Source organism: Strix uralensis, chromosome 4 (genome assembly GCF_047716275.1).
Source record: "Strix uralensis isolate ZFMK-TIS-50842 chromosome 4, bStrUra1, whole genome shotgun sequence".
Classification (NCBI taxonomy): Eukaryota; Metazoa; Chordata; class Aves; order Strigiformes; family Strigidae; genus Strix; species Strix uralensis.
Genome location: NC_133975.1, coordinates 10,346,206 through 10,367,007, shown reverse-complemented (window position 1 = coordinate 10,367,007; position 20,802 = coordinate 10,346,206). Strand labels below are relative to the sequence as shown.

The following is a 20,802-nucleotide window of genomic DNA, read 5'->3' as shown; positions in this document are numbered from 1 at the left end:
CGGATAATAAATCTTTTATAATGGACATATTTTATAATGAACACAGAAATAGATGTGTATTTGGGTCATTATTTATTCTGGAGAATCAGAATAAATATAACAAGTGATCCTTATTGGATTTTGCAAGTGAACACTAGTCAGGGTGCTAAATCAGAATACAGTCACAGTGTATAGCATCTATAGTAAAACAATGGCTTTAATGTAGACTTTCATATCAGTCCACCTTACTCTTTGTCAACCGTGTTTATAGAATAGCTTCCTAATGCCTTATGACAGATCCATTATTTTAGTTTACCTGGAATTTACTTAATTATTGTTAATGTGGTTAATTATTCTACATCCAGGGATGTGAAACATTATCTGAGGAAGAAGCGTGATTGTACCTCTTGAGCTCCTGTTCCATTTTCCGCTGATAGAGGGCACCCTCTCTTAAAATAGCTGCAGCATTTAATTTAATACGTGTATTGTCAATCTGTGAGGAAAGGGAATGTATATACTATAGTTAGTAATGTAAACCATAAAACAGAGTATAACAACATTTCAATGGGTTAAATAAATTGACCTAAGACAGCGTAAATTTTGCTTAAAGCATTCATCTAGCATTAATCTGACATTCACAATGAAATTGCATGCTGTTCATAAACCACTCAAGCTGCTTAAGAAATCAGCAAAGTCCCCCAAGTGGATTATAAATTTGTAATCACTCTTGGACCATGTCAAATCCCATAGAATGTGTTCACTTCCTTTCTTTTTTTTTTCAGTGCTCATATACACAGTGTGCAAGGTTCCATCTGCTTTGGACAAAGGAAATAAACTGCTTTGCTGAAAGACAGTAAGTTAGCCAAAACCGTTAAAGTAAAACACGAGCATTACCTTTCATAGGAAGGTCTCAGAAGTGTTTTACAAATAATCATTTTTATAACTTCAAAATATTTCTAAGATGATCGGCATCACCAATTGCCATATCCATTTTCTAGATAGTAGAAGTGAAGTACAGTTCTCAGTGTACTTCCCAGTGACTTCCAGGCCTCATGGTGTAACTTGGACTAGATCCTGTGGCTTCTTTGCAGTTCTTCTTAGGACTAACTTCCAGACAACCTCTAAATACTGAGGGAGGAAGGGAACAACCTTTCTGCTGCTTAAAAATGTTCCCTGCACAAGTAGGCTATTCAGAAAAAATATATCACCTTTGCAGACACATGTAAGAGACCTGATCTGAACTGAGGCAAAGCAATGCTGGTGGGATAAGAGCTGGGATCATTCCTGCAGAAAACAAAGCTTAGACATGACACATTTGACCTAAATCCAGATGAGTTTGGTGTTCAGAATTCAAACATATATTTAAATTCCAAATTAACAGCTTAATGAGTGGCTGAGAAACAGATGCACAGAATAACTCAAGCTATATACTGCAAATATTGTATGCACAAATATGTACTGCAATCTCCTGAAATACATAAGCTAACTGGAAAAAGGATGCTTTATAACTGATATTAATTAGGTAGGTTGAGGATAACAAACACATGCAATCACCTAGAAACTCACTAAGTAGAATTACTGTGTTTTCCACACAGATGGCACATTTTAATGGACAAAAATGAATTACCTGTCTGTTTCTTGGCAAAATGATGATATCTTGAAGAATTTAGGAAAAGAACCCAAACCAATGTATTTTATTTCTTTTGTTTGACTCACTATACTTACTCTTCTTAATGCCTAATGATGTCCTTCCTTCCTTTTGGTCTACTTCTCAACTCTTTGCAAAGTCTTCTGCATGATATGAATATTCTCTCCACAGCCTGTATTTTATACACTATACCATGTATAAAATGTCTACTTGAGTAGACATTTTCTCTGACACACGTAGAAATTTTCGTATTTCGGCAACTACCTGTGTATACAGATTTCATGTTCTCTACTAACTATATAATTTGGAATAGAGAACTGAACTAAAAATGATTATGAAAATACCTTCAACTTCAGTTCCAGTCTATTAAACAGAAATATGACTGTATGACAATGAAACAGAAATATGACAGCCCATATAGGCAAAATAACTAGGACTCTTAAGAATATAAAAAATAAAAATAACTAAATAGATTCTTCTATGTCATGTGATATCAAGGAAGTTTTGAATTTTACTTGTTGTCTTCTTGTCGTGAGGTATCTTCCCTTTTTTCAAGTTGAGAAAATGGAAATAATCAGGAGTACTGCAGAACACTGTAATTCTTGTGGAAGAAAATTGTATTCAGTATTGCCACCTAATGAACACACAATAGCTCACCAAAACCAATAAATATGTAAAGAGGAAGGCTTGATATGAACAAGAGGCAGATTGAGACAGTGATGATGCATTTGTACCATCTCATTTTTCCAGTGAAAAGGATGAATAGATATTTTGTAGCAGCAGTGAGAAATAATTGCTGCTGCACATAATAAATGTGTCTGAAATGAAAAAAAAATATTTAATACACTGTGGGTGTTCTAAAAAGAGGAAAGGAAAATACTAGTTGGTTAGAGCATTATATAATTTCATTAATTTGAGGACAGATTATGATCTTATTTATACATCTTGGATAAACCTTCCTCTTAGGATTTCTCTGCTCACAGTGTTGCACAGGCAGGAAGGCAACAGGATGAGAAAGTATTTTAAAAGTCAATAACAATATCCCTATCTCAGCTTGAAAGTTATAGCAGCATCTTGAATATCACCTAACCAACCTTTAAGGCAAATGTGTTTAGACAAGATAAAACTGATTGTGCTCCTAGAGGAGGTACTAGCAGGTGTTAGAAGTGGCCCCGATCAATGCCATAAGGTACCAGATCCATATTTTTCTTTACGCAATTTAAGCAGAAGGTTTGACTCTCATTAGGCCACACTAAGGTATTTTACATTATCAGAAAAGGAAGTGGAATATACATAGTCTTGAACTAAGACCACACAATTACAGGTCATGCATGTTTGGGTTAACTATGCAAATGTTTCCTGTTTTGGGTTTTTTCCCCTCTTTTGAGTGCAGAAGGAACTGGTATCCTACTACTTTCCTGTAATTTAAATGCTGCTGGATTGTAAGCAAGCAGACTGAGTAGGTGATACTGTTATTAAAGACAGCTTCAGTATGTGACAAATGCCAGATCTGTTTTAGAAATAGTTGCCAGATACCCAGTCCCCAAGCAGGGAATCAGTCTTTCCAAAGTGTTTATGAGCTGTACCTAACTACATAGTTTTAAAGAATAGGTAGACTTGCTCATAAGGTATTTGAGGTCACAATACAAGCACAGCTTCCACATTAAATTATTCTGCATATGAACTTGAAACAAATACAAGGTGACAGATTGAACGATGTAAGACTGTAGATTTATCTGTAGTACAGTTATTGCAGAATTAGCAATGTGAGTTTTCATGTGTTACACTGGTAAGGCTGAACAGCCCATTTTCCATGTTTACAATTCTCTAACCCTTGGAAATTCTAGCAGAGAAGCAATCAGTATAGTGGATTTTATGACCTCAGTATGTGTCTACAGGAAACAAGACAAACATTCAGACTGATTGTATATTGTGTATCAGACAGTCATTAGCTGGAATGATTGCTCAGCATTCTTTAGGATCTCATTTTGAAACAGTGATTTACGGATACAAGATTCTTCTGTCCCTGTGCTGAGTTCTTAAACCAGGGGTTTACAGTTCTTTTTTTTTTTCCTGTGGACTATTCTCAGTCCTTAGCATTTTACATAAAAACTTCTCCCTTTGTAATTGAAAACACTGTTAAGACAATATAGTTATACTGTGCAACTGCACAGAACTTACCTGTCAGGGCCCTCAGGAAACCAACAGGTCTCAATTGCCCTGACCAGCCTCACCTAGGACCTCCACTCATACCCTCTGCTCACTGGTCTGGGAGTCCCACTTAAGCTCAGATACAGGCTTTGGTCCTTTCCCATTATGCTGCAGGTAATTCTCCTCCTGGTTGTCTCTCCAGTTCTGTCTTCAGCTGTCATGGACCTGGGTTGCTGTTGTAGCCTTGTCTCCTGACCGGACTTCCTGGGTGGGCCCCAGACCCGACTCGTTACCTTGCTTTGTCTAACGACGACTTGCTGTCAGCAGAACCTGCAACTACCACCCACCTTGTCATCTTCAGATACTGTGGCCTGGTTGGCGAGGGCACTGCCTGTGCTTTCATTACCTTTGGCTCCTTGTTTCTCTTCCCTCCTGGAGTAGCCACACTCTTGTTGCTCCCTGACCATTTCTTTGTGGATTGTTAATGGTGCATAGGCCAAAATTTATGAGCCATCGACCAAATCCATCCAATGCTCCTGGCCACAGAACTTAGTGTAAAACCATGGATTCCAGTAGAGTTTGTATTACCACAGAATTTGCATGTGTGTTTTGCACTCCAAAGTTTTCAAGTACATCTGACAACAGTATCTTAAAGGTTACTCACCTTGCTTTGGATCTTTTGAGCCCGGAATGCTGGTTTTCTCTTCATACTGTCATGTGTGTTCTGCAGTTCAAACCAAAAATACATTCTTTCATTTCAGAGACAGATTTTCACATACTCAGCAAAAAATATTGATATTTACCAAAAATCACTCTTGAATATTCGAGTGACAAATACAGTCATAGGGGATGTATTTTGGAATTTATATCCACACAAATTTGCTATGTACACCCAATTTAGTGGGAATATTTCATATCAAATGACCATACAAAGGCAGGTCCAAATATTGACTAAAATTTGTTGACTAAAATAATGCTAAAAAAATAACAGTGATGTTTTGTTTGACTATGAAATATTACCTATGTATATGAATATATTCAGCTCTTAACTGAAATAGATATTGGGAAGACAAAACAGGGTGTCATAGCATACTTCATGAAATTATTAAATAGTGGTAGAATTCTACTGATGGCTATTAATTTAATTTTATGGTGTTAGCTATAGATACTGATGTGAAAGTGTCTGGTACCATGGGGATGAACACGGTGAATAGAATATGCAGATGTGATGCTGAAATGCATATATTACATACATAGTTTGGTGACATAGTTGTAAACTGGGAATCAACCAAATCAAGAATTCTGTATGAATGGGACTATTATTCCCTCAGCTTGGCTGTTCTGTGACATAAAAGTTAATGGAAAAATAATATGTAGGTTTAGAGAAATATTGCCAGTTTGGAGACTTGTTGGGAGTAGTATCACAGGAAGGCTGCTTGTCTCAAAATTAGGAGAATAAAGCAGCACCAGAAGTATGAGAAAAGGGGGTTATGAATTATGCATCCAAAAAGGCAAATGTTAGTATATGGATGTGAAATGACAGTACAGCAATAAATGATAGCACATAATTCCTAATCCAAAATAAACAAAAATTTTCAAATACTTTGATATATCTTTAAATACTCGGTCATTTTTCATCTTTATAATGGGGGATTTTTAGGTAATAAATTATTTTGTAGCATACCTCTCCCTTTTCAGACTTCGTGGTTGCACACCTGAACTGGTTAGTATTTGCTTTCAGGAGCAGATCCTAAAATTAAAGCAATTAGCTTAAAGACTATGGTACATTTAAATTCTCTAATAAGAATTTTCTGTATCGAAAAGCCTTGAAGCCCCACCAGTATATTAATTTGTTTCCAATTAATGAAAGATTGACTTAGTATTTATATGAATTTTAATTCCTGATTAAAAACTTGAAGTAGGCAAGTCTGTATTTTCTGCATAGTTCTGCCTGGTCGTATCCTTTGCATAGGCCATCCGGCCTTTGATAGGTCTGCCCTTATGAAACATGTTGTTCATCCAGAATTCCACTTAAAAGCCTCATAATTATCTACAGCACATCAGTACCATAGGTAGTAATTGTTTCCACATAGCTAACAAACAATGGCTTTGTTTTTGAATTAAATTAGAAAATTATGATCAGGGATCTGAGCCCAAGGCTTGCTCCAATAGGCACACCCCTAACAGTAATTCCACCTGTCATTTTAAAAGAGCAGCCATATTTCCAGTTTTTGGTTATTTCTTTTGGTTGTAAACCAAATCTCTAATCAAAGCTGTGAAACACAGACTAGATTTTCTGATGGCTTTCTGGACAGCCGCTGTCCATAACATCAGCACTTCCCTAACTGCCTAGAGTATGGCTTCCACTGTTCTCACTCCTTCTTACAGATGCTCAGATGTGGTACTTACTATAGCTTCTGCAAAAATGCTCTGAAATAAATGACATTTTTAATGCATATTTCTTTTAGGACCCAACATTTCAGCTTGTTTAGCAAACAGTCTGGGAACTGACCTTTGTGGATGCCTTTTATAACATTCCAGAGGCAACAAAAACTGCTGTTATTGCAGCTATAATTTCTGCGGTGGTTTTCCTTTGTTCCTTGTATTCATACATTTTCTCTACTGAAGAATGTGGCTGGTTGTTAAGTGATTTTATAGTTGTCATAGATTTTTGACAATATAGGCAGTGTGATATCTTGCTTTTCCTCCCCAGTTTTTCTGGGAAGCTTGTACATACAAATAAGCACACAGACAAATACGTGTGTGCTTTCTCCACAGTGTGGAAATAATAAAAGGATAAAAAATGTTGTATTCTTTTATAATGAAATATCAAGCATAGGTAATGTGATGGGCCAGCAAAAGGAATGCAAAGTTTATCCCCCTAGAATCTATTGCACGTTAAAGCATTTACTATAGTTTAGGAACAGAATCCAATGCCCCTTTCACAAGGACATGAGGAGAGCCCAGAACAGTGATAAATGGGCTTGTACTGGCTAGTGAAAACTAGAGTAAGGCATTTTCAGAATGGGGGTGGGAGAGTGCAGATAAAAAGGAGTCAAATAGCATGCCTTTTACCAAGCTAATGCTGTTATTCGATTGGATATGGTGACTGCAGCGTGGGGAGGAAGAAAGAAAGTGGAAACTGACAGTTAATTAATTCCCTTCCAAGGAGGAGGCGACAACTATCTGCTTTAACTATGATAGGAGCCAAGTCATTGAACAGGATTATATCAAAGTTTGGATCAAATAACTAGATCTGTTCCTTTGTTTTTCCAGGCCCTTCCTTCTCCTGCTCTCTTAACACACAGACCATGTACTCTGCTTCTCTACAGATCATGATGACTTCCCACTCTCTCAGCCTGCTGAAGGAGAGTATGGAATCTGCACAAAAACGAAGTCAGAATGTGCTGGTATTTTAAAACAGTGGGTGATGATGTGCTTATTTATCAGTTACTATAGAAAACAAACAAAAATATTGGACATATTTTGTATTTAATTATTAAGTGAATACCTTAAATATCTGCATTTCCTGTGGGAGTAAAAGAGCCATTATACTATTTCAAGGAGGAGAAGAAAGTAATCATGTTTCTGCTACCTTGCATGGCTACTTGCATAAATTCTCACACAGTATTTGTATAGCGAATAAAAGGCGGACCTTGTCTCAGACAATAATAAAATAAGGATGATGGAAAAAGAACAGGGGATACAAACTTCATGACTCTAGAGAAAAAGCCAGGAGCTATTAGGTGCAAAAGCAAATATGTTTCAGGTGAAGTTCTAACAGTTATGAAAATGGAACATTACAGAAGAAACAGTTTAGAAGAAAGGAAAGAGTAGAACAAGAACATAATACACTTACTTCTGCTTTTCGGCGATTTTTTGTTTTGATTTCCTCTAGTTGCTTTTTTTCCTTTGGAGGTTTGTAGGTGCTTGGAGGAACCTATATTAAAAGGCAATAATCTCAACAATATGGGGTATAAAACATTCCAAGCGACACATTCTTGCAGGAAAAAAAAACACAGAACAGCTACAGTTATTTTTAAAATATTGATTCTTTTCTATTAGTGCCAGTGTAGAAGACATGAACAGATTCCAATTAGCTGGACTACCCAGGCTTTTCAGTCCTGTCCAATGTAATATCACCCCTGGTCAAAAGACCAGAAAGAAAAATCTGAAACTAGTATTAAAGAAAGGCTAAAGAAATAATAAATCCTGTACACCCTATGAAGGGGAAAAAAAAATTGCCAGAAGGGGAAAAGTTCTGTTTGGCATCTCATAAACTTCAGCTTCACAGCGCTGGCAGCCAGATAGGGCAGCTGACTAAAGTTAAGCTGTGGAGCTCACTGGCCCAGTGTGTGGTTGTAGCAACAAGTTACAGAGATGCCAGAGAAGTTGAGGGAAGACCATCCTTTGAAGTTTATTAAATACCCAGGAGCTTCATTGTAACTGAGGAAGTCTTTGAGCTGAAATGTGGGAGACTGAGAAGGCGGTTGGAAAAAGCAGCAGCTATGCTTGTCCTGTCCCTGTAGTCTTTCTAGACATCTGTGTTTGGCCACTGCTAGAGAAAAAAACGCTGGGTAAAATGGGCCTTTGCTCTGGTTTACTATGGCTGTCCTAATGTCCTTGTGGGGACATACCATTGGAGGTGTAAATTAAATGTTTGGAGGTAGAGGACTGAGAGGGCTCTTCTAGCATTAGTCAAAGATTTGGGAAAGCATTCACATATCAGAAAGTGCTACAGATAAAATGACCAGGAAAGATTTATCATCTGGCTGTCATATGGATCAACAGGAGATTAGGGACAGTATGGCTTTGAGTTAGGCTGAAACTTCTGGGGGATTTCAATACTTGCCTGAGCAACAAATTTTGCCCAGAGCAAACTCTGAAAAAAGACTGGATGTCTCCTTCCTGTGCGGGTGAGATAGTCTGTCAGTTTACTGGACATCTGCTTAAATATTTATCTTGCTAAAAATGTTCTAGCTCAATTAGAAGTTACAGAATTAATTATTGAATTAATGGGGAAAATCGATCATGTGTATTGTACTGGAGGTCAGTTTAGGGAACATGGGGATCCCATCTAGCTTTATTGGACTCTATAAAGAGCTATGCTTTGAAAAAGTCACGAATCTGATGTCCTTTCCACTGCCTTTGCTATATGACATCATTATCTACAGGCAAAACAAATGCACAAACAGAGAAAGCTAGCAATTAAATGCCCTGATTGGACTGCTCAAGTATTTTTGTGAGCTTTTTAAGTGAAGTAGAACTGAAACTATTTCCCAGCAGTATCTAAGAATTTTTATTATGCCTTTATGGATGGAGGAATTAAAGCCCAGAGGATTTGCAAAGGGTTGCACAAGCAGTGAGTATCAATTTATTTCACTCTTCTTCCTAGTCATGTGCTTTACCTGCAAAACTGTACTCATCTGCCAGTGTAAGCTGAAAATCTCTCCTCAGAAACTGCTATGCTTACTCCAAGTAATTTAAGACGACTTTTCAATCAATCAGCTCTGTTTCAAAAATGATCTTAGCCTTGTAATTTAGCCCTCAGATACCATGGTGATGAGTACCAATCAGACAGACAGATAGACAATACAGCAATTACTCAGTTGCTGTAAGAGGATGAATAAGTCACTGTAAGTAAACTCTAAATTCCAGCAATAGAGAGATCAAAAAGGCCAAATGGTACCTACTTAATCCTAATGTGAAAGAAAGGGTGCTGGGAGTAAGAGACACCAGCCTTGCTTTTCCTCTCCAGCCAGTCGACAGGCTCACCTATGCTTTCTGGATATACTTTTACCAGAGGTTTATTTAGGAAGTAGGTACCACAAGAAGTTTAAGGAAGAGCAAAATGAATAGTCATTTTGAAATTTGGTAGTCATCACTCCTCTATTTTTTTAAAGTTACTGTCATAAAACGGACAAGGGCAAGCTAATGCAATGTGATTGTATTAAGAGCTTCTATTTTTATACATAACAAGATCATAAAGAGAAATACATTGGTGAGTCTATATATTTGCAAACAAAATCCTCTGTATTGGCCAAATGAATTCACTCATTTAATTATTTTAAACAATCAGCAATTCCACTCATGAGGCAGAGCTGAAATAGTAAGAAAATATCTTAAAGATACACTAAATTTGGCTGAATGGTGTTACAATAACATCTCAGTGCGGCCTTTTTATTTTTTTGAACTACATTATTGGTTTACAGAAAATCTAAAAATAAAATAATTGCATAATCTTATTATTCTAATACAGCACTGATATTAAAAGAATTTATTTTATTTGTAACTCAAGGCCAAGATATCAAATGAAATTACATGTGTCCCAATCATTTTGCATGTTATCAGGTTTAAGCACCTGTCTCCATTTGTTTTCTTTGCAAACTTCAAGCTAAAGCACTCTTTTTTTTTTTTTGTAGAATTGTATTTATGAAGGTGTGTATGCATATGTGCATGCTCATGTGCGCATCCATGTGCTTGTGTGCAAAGGACAGTGAAGAATTTATAATCTTTAGACCAAATATTTAGAGTGAAATGTTTCATTACTAAATTTCCAAGTAAAGTGTTTTTCCTTTTCACTCAGTGTCCCCCACTTCTGATGAATGTTTGCGATGATAAATGATTATCTTAACCTTCTAGGCCCATGTTACTCCAATGAAAATTTCCAAGGTCAGTGGAGAGTCCCATCTCAATATAGATCACTAAGACAACTACCCTGCTTTCTGCAATGACCCACATCTCCCATCCTCTCCTCCAGGAAGCATGTGTTCAGTGTGCAGCACAGCAGTACTATCCCAGCCCCTGAACTCAATGTATGTGGTACATCTCATCTTACTTTGCATTTTATCTCTACTATATCTATACTATAGAATATAATGCAACCTACCAGAAAGAAATACCTAAAATAATAATCCCATTAATAAGAATGAACTAATTTCACCATAGGGATGCAATAACTTATCAATAGTCATTGCTCAAAATCCAGATGCCTCCCTATGAATTCATACAATGTTTCAAAGTCGAGCAGTAACTACACCTGTAGTTATTGTGACTACAATAGACCCTGCTAATATAGCACATGTCAAGTTCTTTGACAGATGCATGACAGATGCATCTTTGACAGATGCATTTTTAAATGCATATCTCATAAAATGAACAACTTGGGGAGAAAATGAATGAGAACATTCTGCAGCAGATTATGGGATGTAATCTGGAAGAGTTTTATTTCTGTGCATTCCTTGCAATTACATAGAACCCCCCACCATACACTAGCCAAAACTATGGCCTGCTCTCACTTTACTAACTCTTTCTTGCGATCTGGGCTGTCTTTTCAGTCTCTGTTCAGTCTCTGTTCAGGATCTAAAATGATGATACTGGCAACAATATGGCAAATTAAAGTGAAGCTTAATTTGCTGAGATAGGTACAGAAATGAGCACAACATATGTCACTACTATGCTAATGGTTTTCTATTCACACAAGCTTTTAAATTTGCAGACTTGGCCAGAATGTAAACCAAATTTAGTATAATCCTAACAACACAAATGAACTTCAGTAAATGCATCCCCATTAAAGCAAATTTATTCTAAGAGGGACTGCACAGCATAAAGGTACTAAAATGACAGCAATATGACTCATTCCTATACTGATTAAGTAGTTATTAAATGCAGTTTTTCAGAGCCTGGTATTAAGCTGTTTCAATGTAAAATCCCATTAACTGTATAACACACAGCCATTAAATTGCTCTGCCATCCTAAGATGTAAATGGTTTCTAAGAGCATTCAACACATGTATTATTTAAAACCTGAAGCGCTAATACAAGGTGGCAGATAATGCCCAAAACTATGACTTCCAAGCTCACTTCCCACTGCATTTAAATATAGATGATTTTGGAGTCTTTATTAAGTTAGTCATAGCAGCTTGATCCTAAATCCTCTTTGCCTTACCCCAGTGAGCTAACTTGAAACCAATCGTGTGTCTCTGATTTGTACCAGTATAACTGAACCACAGTCTTAGACAATGAGTAAAATAAAAGCTTAGCATTTCAAAGATAAATCTAGTCTCATTTATATGTGAGTAATAAATTTGAACTGAAAAACCTTAATTTTAGAGATTCAACATTAATACAAATAGAAAGGAATAAAATTCGACCCTTAAGGAGGAGCTGCAAACCTAGAAGACATCTCGTCTCCAGTGAAATTGCTTTGCCATTTATTTTAATGAGAGTTCATCTACAAAAAAATCAAAGTTTATAAAAAATTTTAATTTGAATGTTCTTCTATTAGCTGCTTCAGTGCATTATCCAAAGCAAACATCTTACAAATCCAAGGGCTACCAGAAATACTTGTATCAATACTGTCATAAATTTGTACCCATTGTATAGTTCTACCTCCAAAAGTCACAAAACAACTACTGGAACCAACCTTTTCCCTTTCCTTTGTTTGGCTTACAATTTGCCTACACAACATTCACTGAAATGAAAAGAATTAGTTTGGTTTTTTTAAGAAATCTGACCTTCAATAACACAGAATATTACAAAAATCCTTGTTGATCTGTCAAAGGTTGCAGATTTTATATAATTATATTTAAAGAGACTATTAACTCCCCTACCATGGTTTTGTGCACAAGTATACATAAAACTTAGTATCTCTCAAAGCAGAAAAACACTCACAGGTGGCCTTTTTTCCAGTACTGGTATTAGCAGAGGTATAGGAATGGCACGTGGTTTGGGTACAGTCAAATTAAATTCCTTCGGCTGAGTGACCGTCGAAGTCTTGACAGTGGTAGTACGATTATTTAATTTATCTGTGAGCTGTCCAATCAGTTGCTGTATTTTTGGCTGCCATCTTCAAATAAAAACAGATTTTTCAATTTTATTTCATTTTTTTTTCATACAGACTTTACATGCAGTATATGAGGTTGGCATCAGTGCAAATTCTGTAATGCTTTCAGCCATTCCATTTTAATAAAATTGACTATGAATTTGTACTCATGGTTTAGTTCGACTGTGTTTCTTCACCTGTTATAGGTGCTAGACCATGCAGACTACTAGCGGTGAAACAGCCACAGTTTTTACTGAATAAGCAACTATGTTGCCAGTTCGTTTTTCAGCAGGACCAGACTATGAATCAGAAAAGCAGGTGTCATAAGCTAAGTACACTCTTAACATACTTAAATGAAGAGACTATGAACAAACAGCGGTCTAAGTATTGCCACTTTCGCCAACTGACAGAAAGCACAGGCAGTTCTAATAAAAAAATCAAAAGATGTAAGGAGTTTGGTGAATGCGGAAATGAACCCTCAGTGAACCTTGTGGGGCAGTCAAGATGGTTTTGATTTCTCTGAGTTTGGATTTTGACTCGTATGAAGGTTCAGACTTCTTCCAAGGATGACAGGAAGGTGCAGAATTCAAGGTAAGTCACAAACAGCTTATAACAGGGCTAATTATGGTGACTGCTTCATGTCAGTTATTCCTCCTCTATATGTGTTCTATCCTTAAGTATTACACATGCAATGGAGCTTTCCCAGAATTTAAAAAAGCAGCTGACAATGCAAATTTACAGGAACTTGTTTATGTAACTGTTACCTTAGCTAGTACTGCCATTATGGGATGAGGCTTGCAAGTAACTTCTGCAAGTAATGTAGGTCCATTAAAATAAACAGGACTCTTTATATTAACCTCATTGGCATTAGAAAGAGGAATACAAAGACATATTTAAAAGAATTTAAGCTACTGAACTGATTAGACTGATCAACGCATCCTCAGCCCCCTGAAGGAAGTTTCAAACCCGTTAACCAAATATGGTCTTTAATGTTCTTGTACAGCTTACATTTACTACTTCTAGGCAAAACATGTATTTGTTACATTGAATGTAATCTACATAGTGTGAAAGGATTAATTCTACTGACTGGTATGACAGAACTAGATGCAAACTCTTTTTCAGCTGACGTTGTTTGTACCATATTTTTGTCTAACAGTGTTTGCCATCATCTGGGTTGATCTATACTGACTGCAGTGAGGAGGATGTGTGATTGCAGTCACATTGGTGTACCAATGCTAGTTCTAATTTATCTGTCCTGGGTAAAAACAAGAGTGAAAAAGGGACACAATAGGCTGCAGAGCTACTGTTTCTCCACATGAAAGTGGGAAGGGTACTCACTCCCTCACAGGAAAGTTTGGCAAGGGTACTCATGCTATTGTATCACTACATAACCGATGTGTGGACACACCTGGCACCTCAGAGCATTTAAACTGTTAAATGATGCTGCAATTGTGTAAATAAATAAGAATTTAAAACACTTGTTTACATGCTTATCTGATTTGCTCAGAAGGGATTTTACAACTACCAGCATAAAGAAGCCTGTGCATAAAGCCAAACTCAGGGAAGTCAAACATCTTTTTTCAAATGTTTAATGTCAATACAGATGTTGAAGTGACTTATGAGGCATGAGTCTAACTCTGTAAGGTAATTTGAACCTTCTGATTTTATTTTTTTTGAGTATGATGTTTGATCTATTCAGGGGCACTGAGCAGTAAATGTACAACAGCTGTGAAAGGACTTGACTTTTCTATGAGAGAACCTTGCCTCTGGTAAGTGAAAGGGATTGCTGTAGTCTCACCAAGACAAGAAGGCTTTCAAGTGACTTCAGTAGGAGAAACACTTTAACAGCAAATTGAACTTTCAGGGGAAGCTTTCCCCAGCTTTTAAACTTTGAGGTGGCTACAGGCTACTTAAGTTCTGCTTACCTTAGCAGTGGATCAATCCAGTTCTCTTTTACATACAGCGAATCGTAGAACTGACTCCATTCATCCTTTATCCATGTGTTCAAATACAAGGCATTGAAGAAGAATCTAAGAAACTAATAATAAGTGGTTTCTTTTAACATGAATACTGAAGGTATGGTGTATATAAGACTAGAAAAAGATAGTTGCTTTTACTACAAACACTGCTGAAGAACTCGCTTGTATTTTACCCTGTACAGTCATAGGTGCTCAGTATCTGTAGGTTCCTCTTAGTTCTGTTAGGACAGCCCCATGTCTTTCAGCCCTATTTTGTGAAACACGAATAGTAAAATATTTTTAGTGGCCTAAAAAAAAAATCTAGGGGCTACGACATGGGGATGTGTTGATGCATCTTTAATTTGCTTCAAACATTGTGAAACAAAAGGTTTTATTCAAAACTGATTTCTACTGCAATACACTGATTTTAGTATTATACAATAGAGTTTCAGATTCTAATATACCCACAATCAGCTCCTGATTATCTATAGCTAGATGATCCATGGTGCCCAGAAACCTGCCAGGCCTGGCACTGCACCTGAATTACTTAAGTTCCCTTCAGCTCCCTGGGAACTGGGCAGAAAGAACTGCTGAGAACTATAGTAGCTGCTATACAATATAGTTTATTCTTTTATTGAAATATAATTGGCATATTCCCATTAAACTAGAAGACTGAAATTTGGCACACTAACACACTGTAGGGCTCTACATGCTGGAGAAACAGCAACTAACATTTGAACTTTTGTTTCACAATGGAGTTCACCAGAAGGTCAAGAGCCTTTCTTTAAAACTTGAACTGTTCAAACGGCCTTTTGAAACAGACTCTTGAAAAATGGCACTCAGATTCAGCATGTATCACTTACAGCAATATGAATTCCAAACTTGGATCTGACCTTTTTCATTAAAATTCTTGGAAATGAAAGTACAAGCAAGTACCATGCTCAAATAATCCCAGTAATAGGAAAAAGCACACTAAATAATATTGACATTATGAGACATACTGGAAAGCAGTGTGCAGTCACTTGAGAAGCTTCGAATGGAGACTGCAGAGCTTATTAGTTCAGACTTGGCGTCAGCCCTCCCTTAGGTTGGTTTCCATAGAACCATGTAGGTCTTTGTATTGAGTTTTTAGTTCTGAAAGACTACCAAGGAGCTTCTTAATTCACATATGGTGCCAAGCCCAAGGTGGCTCAGAGCTTTGTGAATAATTCAGCTACAATTCAATTTGACTCAAGGTGTTTGCTGCAAATGTTCAACAGTTGTAGAAAGCCTGCTACTTGAAATCTGTAGGCTTGATGTGACCATTTCCAAGGAATTAACCTGTAAAGTTAGTCCTATTTTCATCTGTTGTGCTTCTGGTAGAGTCAAAAGACTGATCAACAACTGAAGGACTAAATGAATATTACCCCTTGGATTCCCATTCTTGTCTAGGAACTACTGCTCTTCCCCAAAATTGCAGATGCTGGCATATCAACACACTATCCAAAAGAAGATATTTCATCCCTAAAAGCATGGCTATAAACTAAGTGTTGAATTGTGAAGAAGTTGGTTTTTTGGTGCTTCCAGATTCAGTGGAGTTTGCTAAGTGTATGCTAAGGGATGCATTTCATCCCACTGGTCTAGAAACTCATTCATTCTCCTTACAGAGGATCTTTCTCTGTAGCACATGCATATTGGATTACTTTTTTCACCTAACATAGTAATTTGTACTTGTGCAATGTATAAATAAAATGCTGGAGGTCTAGACAGAGTTCATACTCTCCAACAAAACTTTGTATATACTCTAATTCTACCAGTTATTGTAACAAAATTTTACATCCAGGTATCCTAGCTGTATATATAATTATAGACCCAGTGAACATGTTTCCTGCCAAAGTACTCCTCTTACCTTATGGAAGGCCCTAACTATATACAAAGTTTATAAAACATGTGCTTTTAAATCCACGTAAGCAAGTGTGTGTACAGGGGTAGGTTGAACATGAGCTGATATACCTAAAATGAGGCAGACCCCGAGGGGTGAAGCTAGTTTCAAATTTCTAGGTATTCAGAGAGCTCACAGAAGTAGCTGATGTAGAAATACTGCAGGTGGTGATTTGTAAATCCTCCAGTTTTCTTTCACTAGATTTCATTAAACTGAACTCCTCCCTCTCAGTATCCTCAGTATTCCTCTTTTATATCCCAGTCCATCTTCAGAGGTTTCAGTCAGTTGTCTACCTCACTGCCACATGAAACTAAGCCTCTGAAATGTTGTTTCAGCTCTCCCTGACTGATCTCCATCTAGGTCTTCTAAATATTTGCCATAACTATCTTTTATGAAGTACTTGCAACTCAACTACCTCTTCGAGCCAGATGAAATTATAATAAAGGCACACAGTGATTTCTGGCTGGCTACTACCCTTTGAGGCATCCTACTGCAACACCAGCTAAGTACTGGTTATTAACATTTCACACGGCATTACGACAAATGGGTGATTATGTGATTGATAAATGCTATGATGTACTCCTATGAGGTACAGAGAATGGTTGACTGTGTAATCAGAAATCAATACTGCGATGTATATTTCAGTACCGTTAGTCCCAGTCCCTAGAGGAATGCTACGATAAGGATATGCCCCAATATGCATCATACTAGAGAAGGCTTTGAATGCAGCCCTGGAACAGTTATCCAGGCAATGCAGGGATTGCAAACGGCAGAGCAGCATTACCAAACATCATTTCTGACCAGAGTCTGCCTGAGCCAAAAAATCCACAGTTTTGGTTTTGATTATCCCTATCACAGATGGCAAATGTTGGCAGAATAAGACCCACGAAGCCATAGCACATTTCATTTCTTAACAACAGAAACTTTTGTGTTTTGTGAACCGAATTTCTAGGAAATATCCCTTATATTTCTGTTTTGTCCTTGGCCACATGTGACATGGGTGGCAATCCCAGTATCAGCAGTTGTTGCTTCTATAGCAGCAAAACAAAGCTTTAAGTTCTCTGGATGTTACTAGCATGTCTCCTTAGACAAGTCACTAGACAGCCATTTTGGTAGCAGCATTATTCTGCTTACTCCTCTGTCTTGAATGTTCCAAGAGTTTCACTACTCACAGAGCACGATAACCAAGATTCACTTCCCTTCTAGAAGTGGTGGAATTACACCAGAAATGAATTGTACCAATTTTTACTATTTTAATGTACTCTGGCTGTAGTAAGACAAGTGTGTATAATTAAAGACTGTTTTGTAATGCATTTTTACACGTGGGTTGAATTAATACCTTCCTTCTGAGAATCTGAACACACCCTGCTAATATTCTTAACATATTTTTACACAGTAGGATTGTATAGATTTCTAAGAAAAAAACCCAAACAAACAAAAAATGGGAAGTTTCCTCATCTGGTACTATCTTTACATCCCTGTCGTCATTTGCAAAGCTGAAATCCTTATATACACAACACAAGTTTTTGACTCTTAAGGAAGTAAATGCAAGAAAGAGCAGGTTCTGTTTCTCCCTACAGATCAGCCACCACCTGAGAATGATATTATTTGGGCTGTACACACCCACAGCTATTTGCTGTAGTAGCAAATGCAGTCAAGGACATTCCTGTCCACTCCTCTCTTCCTCTGCTGATTCTGTCCCTCTTATTGTAGTTTAGTTCTTCAGCTCTGGCAGCTCAACCACCCATAGGACTGTACCTTTCAACTGCAACAGAGAAATGAAAAGGAAAGCAAGCAAGAAGCTCTTAAGAAGGCTTTCCTATGAAGAAATTGTAATGGGCAACTCTATCTTGAGGATCGTATTTTGAGCTAAAGGTGTAGAGAAAAGTGTCCTAGCCACAGTCTCAGGTCCTTCTGCCACTGTATGACCCAACTTGAACTTTTTTTATCCCCATGTCCACCATGAGGCTGATCTTGTCCTACTTCTTACTGGTCTTGTTACACTGTTGCTACCTCATCATAACAGCAGTTACAATATCCAGTTCTTATGTAGTGATTTTCCTTTGCAGATCTCAGAAGTTATTTATAAAAGACTTTACTGCTGTGAGAAGCAATCGGAACATGAAACAGAACAAAACAGGTTCTTGAATGTTACAAAGAAAACACTAGTTATTTTGCTTTTTTTACAAGGCAATTATGAAATTATAAAGCTGTTTACTTCAACTTTTTATTTCAACAGTGTATTTTCTCTAACATACAAACCCTTACATTTTACAACAAATACAAAAGAATAACATGCATGAATAGTAGAACAGAAAAATAAGCTCGAGCTAGCAATGCATAGCTAAGTTCTTAGAAGAACAATCACACTAAAGTTACAAAATTGGGTTTTATCCTATGATTCTATAATTATACAACCATAAAGAATTTTTGCATGTATTCTTAACATCACAGAACGAGAGTTTATGATTTCCTGTTCAAGCAGATTAACATGTGTTAGTGAGGCAGCATTATTATTCTGCCTGGATATTTTACCTGAATGAAAATATCTGAACATGCATCAATCATAGGGAAACACTTTGATTTGAATGGATTCCATCATGCAGTCCGTTAAGAGAAAGGTCTACTCACACAAGTCAATCTCATTCAACTGAAGACTACTCATTTGAGTAAGGTTTATCTGCATGATTAAGAAAATTCCATTCAGCCTGTGATGTGCAGAAAAATTTATTTTTCAATTAAAGTAAATCTAAGTAAATATATGTGAATAATTTTTCTGCATCTCAACTGAATTCAGACACAGTCTACAGGTCAGCATCCTGAAGGAGAATCCCAAATTTCTGAAAACTTCTGTTGCTAAGGCTGCAGATCGACCTTCTGCTGTTTTTGTCTCTGTTGCTGGGGGGACCAAATGCTGCTTCTAAATCCTCTGCTGCAGGTGCATTAATATAATCTAGCATCACTTTGGAGACAAAGAACCTCGTCTAATGCAAGACAAGAAAACCTAGGTACCATGGTGATGAGGATCTGATAAGATACTTAAGCAAACAAAGTTACATCTACAGGAAGAAAAGTAGCAGGTGCAGACCATTGCATAATGCAGCAGAAAAGAGTTATTCCAGACAAGGAAGGAGAAATTATCTGAAATAGAACATCAGGGCACTGATGCTAAAGCCATAGTAAGCTTGGTGAATGGAATCAACATGAGATAACTGTCACGAAGTGGGAAGATTGTGTTGCTAGCTGAATGAGCTCAAGATGCATCCAATCCAGTGGCTTGTGTCTAAGATGTTTACCAAAGAAGGGGCTGGGAGAGCACTGTAGACAGGGTGATTTGTCTGTCTACCAGATTATGATAATTCTTCCAGCCACTTCTCTGTTCTTTCTAACAGTTAATGAAATATATAATTTTTGTCTCTGAATGGAGACAAAATAAAAACCTAATAAAAAACATTCCATCATAAGACCATCAAAACAAAGTGAATAGAGGGTTTCTAAAAATGTCATGCAGAGAACCTAACCTACTCTCTCCCTACATATTACAAAGCAACTGTACTCATTAAAGAGGCACTGGCATCCACATGAACATTCAAAATAATCAGTATAAGGATAAACCTTAGCCTTTTGAGTATTAATTACTAAAATCTGCCTATCGCTTGAATTCCATATATGTTATTCAAATGCTGTGTTTGAACTATGCTTTGAAACATCTGGATGATGAAAGTTTACATATGCTGTGTCACCAGCAATTTAATTCTTAGTCCAGTTTCCTAAGAAAACAGGGCTTATGAGAAAGCATTGCTGCTCAGTTTATCCCTCTGCCCCTCTTTACAATATAGCTTTTAAGATAATCAGCACTTTCAACCATTCTGAAAGAGAAGAGATTTATATTTCGACAGATCTCATGAAAATTAGCAAACAAGTAGTGGAGCAAAACCCAAATTTGTGACTCCAGAGAGGAAAAGGCAGGCAGAACTCTGTTGGCATGCCGTCTATTTGGCAGCAATAGTTTGGCCATTTGCATGTATGTTGTAACAGGGTAACTGGTACATGCGTAGCTCCAAATGAGCAACTGTTTTTTGGGAAGGAGAAGAAGTGATGGAAGGACAATAGGCTTGATAATTGAAGTAGTAGTGGATTGTTCAGGGAAAAAAGAACACTAATCAGCAAGAACTGCAAGTTTCAGTAGATTCACTGTGTATGGAAAAAAATTCTCCTGCCTAAAGTCAAAGAAAGAATGTGAGCAGAGCCAAGAGTGAGTATGCAAGTTAGAGGAACAACTATAAATCACATGAACTGTAAATCATGCGATTATTCTACCT

The 20,802-nt window shown here is 37.1% G+C and overlaps 1 protein-coding gene across 1 annotated transcript in view; it reads right to left on the bottom strand.

The window, feature by feature from the left end:
* CFAP99 (cilia and flagella associated protein 99) overlaps positions 1-20,802 on the bottom strand; it is a 58,994-nt gene that overhangs the window by 22,842 nt on the left and 15,350 nt on the right. The window contains exons 4-9 of the mRNA XM_074865023.1: positions 14,527-14,639; positions 12,451-12,625; positions 7,638-7,718; positions 5,463-5,528; positions 4,443-4,502; positions 384-472 (exon numbers count right to left, since the gene is read on the bottom strand). Of these exons, the coding sequence (XP_074721124.1) occupies positions 384-472; positions 4,443-4,502; positions 5,463-5,528; positions 7,638-7,718; positions 12,451-12,625; positions 14,527-14,639 (584 nt within the window). The remainder of the gene's footprint in view (positions 1-383; positions 473-4,442; positions 4,503-5,462; positions 5,529-7,637; positions 7,719-12,450; positions 12,626-14,526; positions 14,640-20,802) is intronic.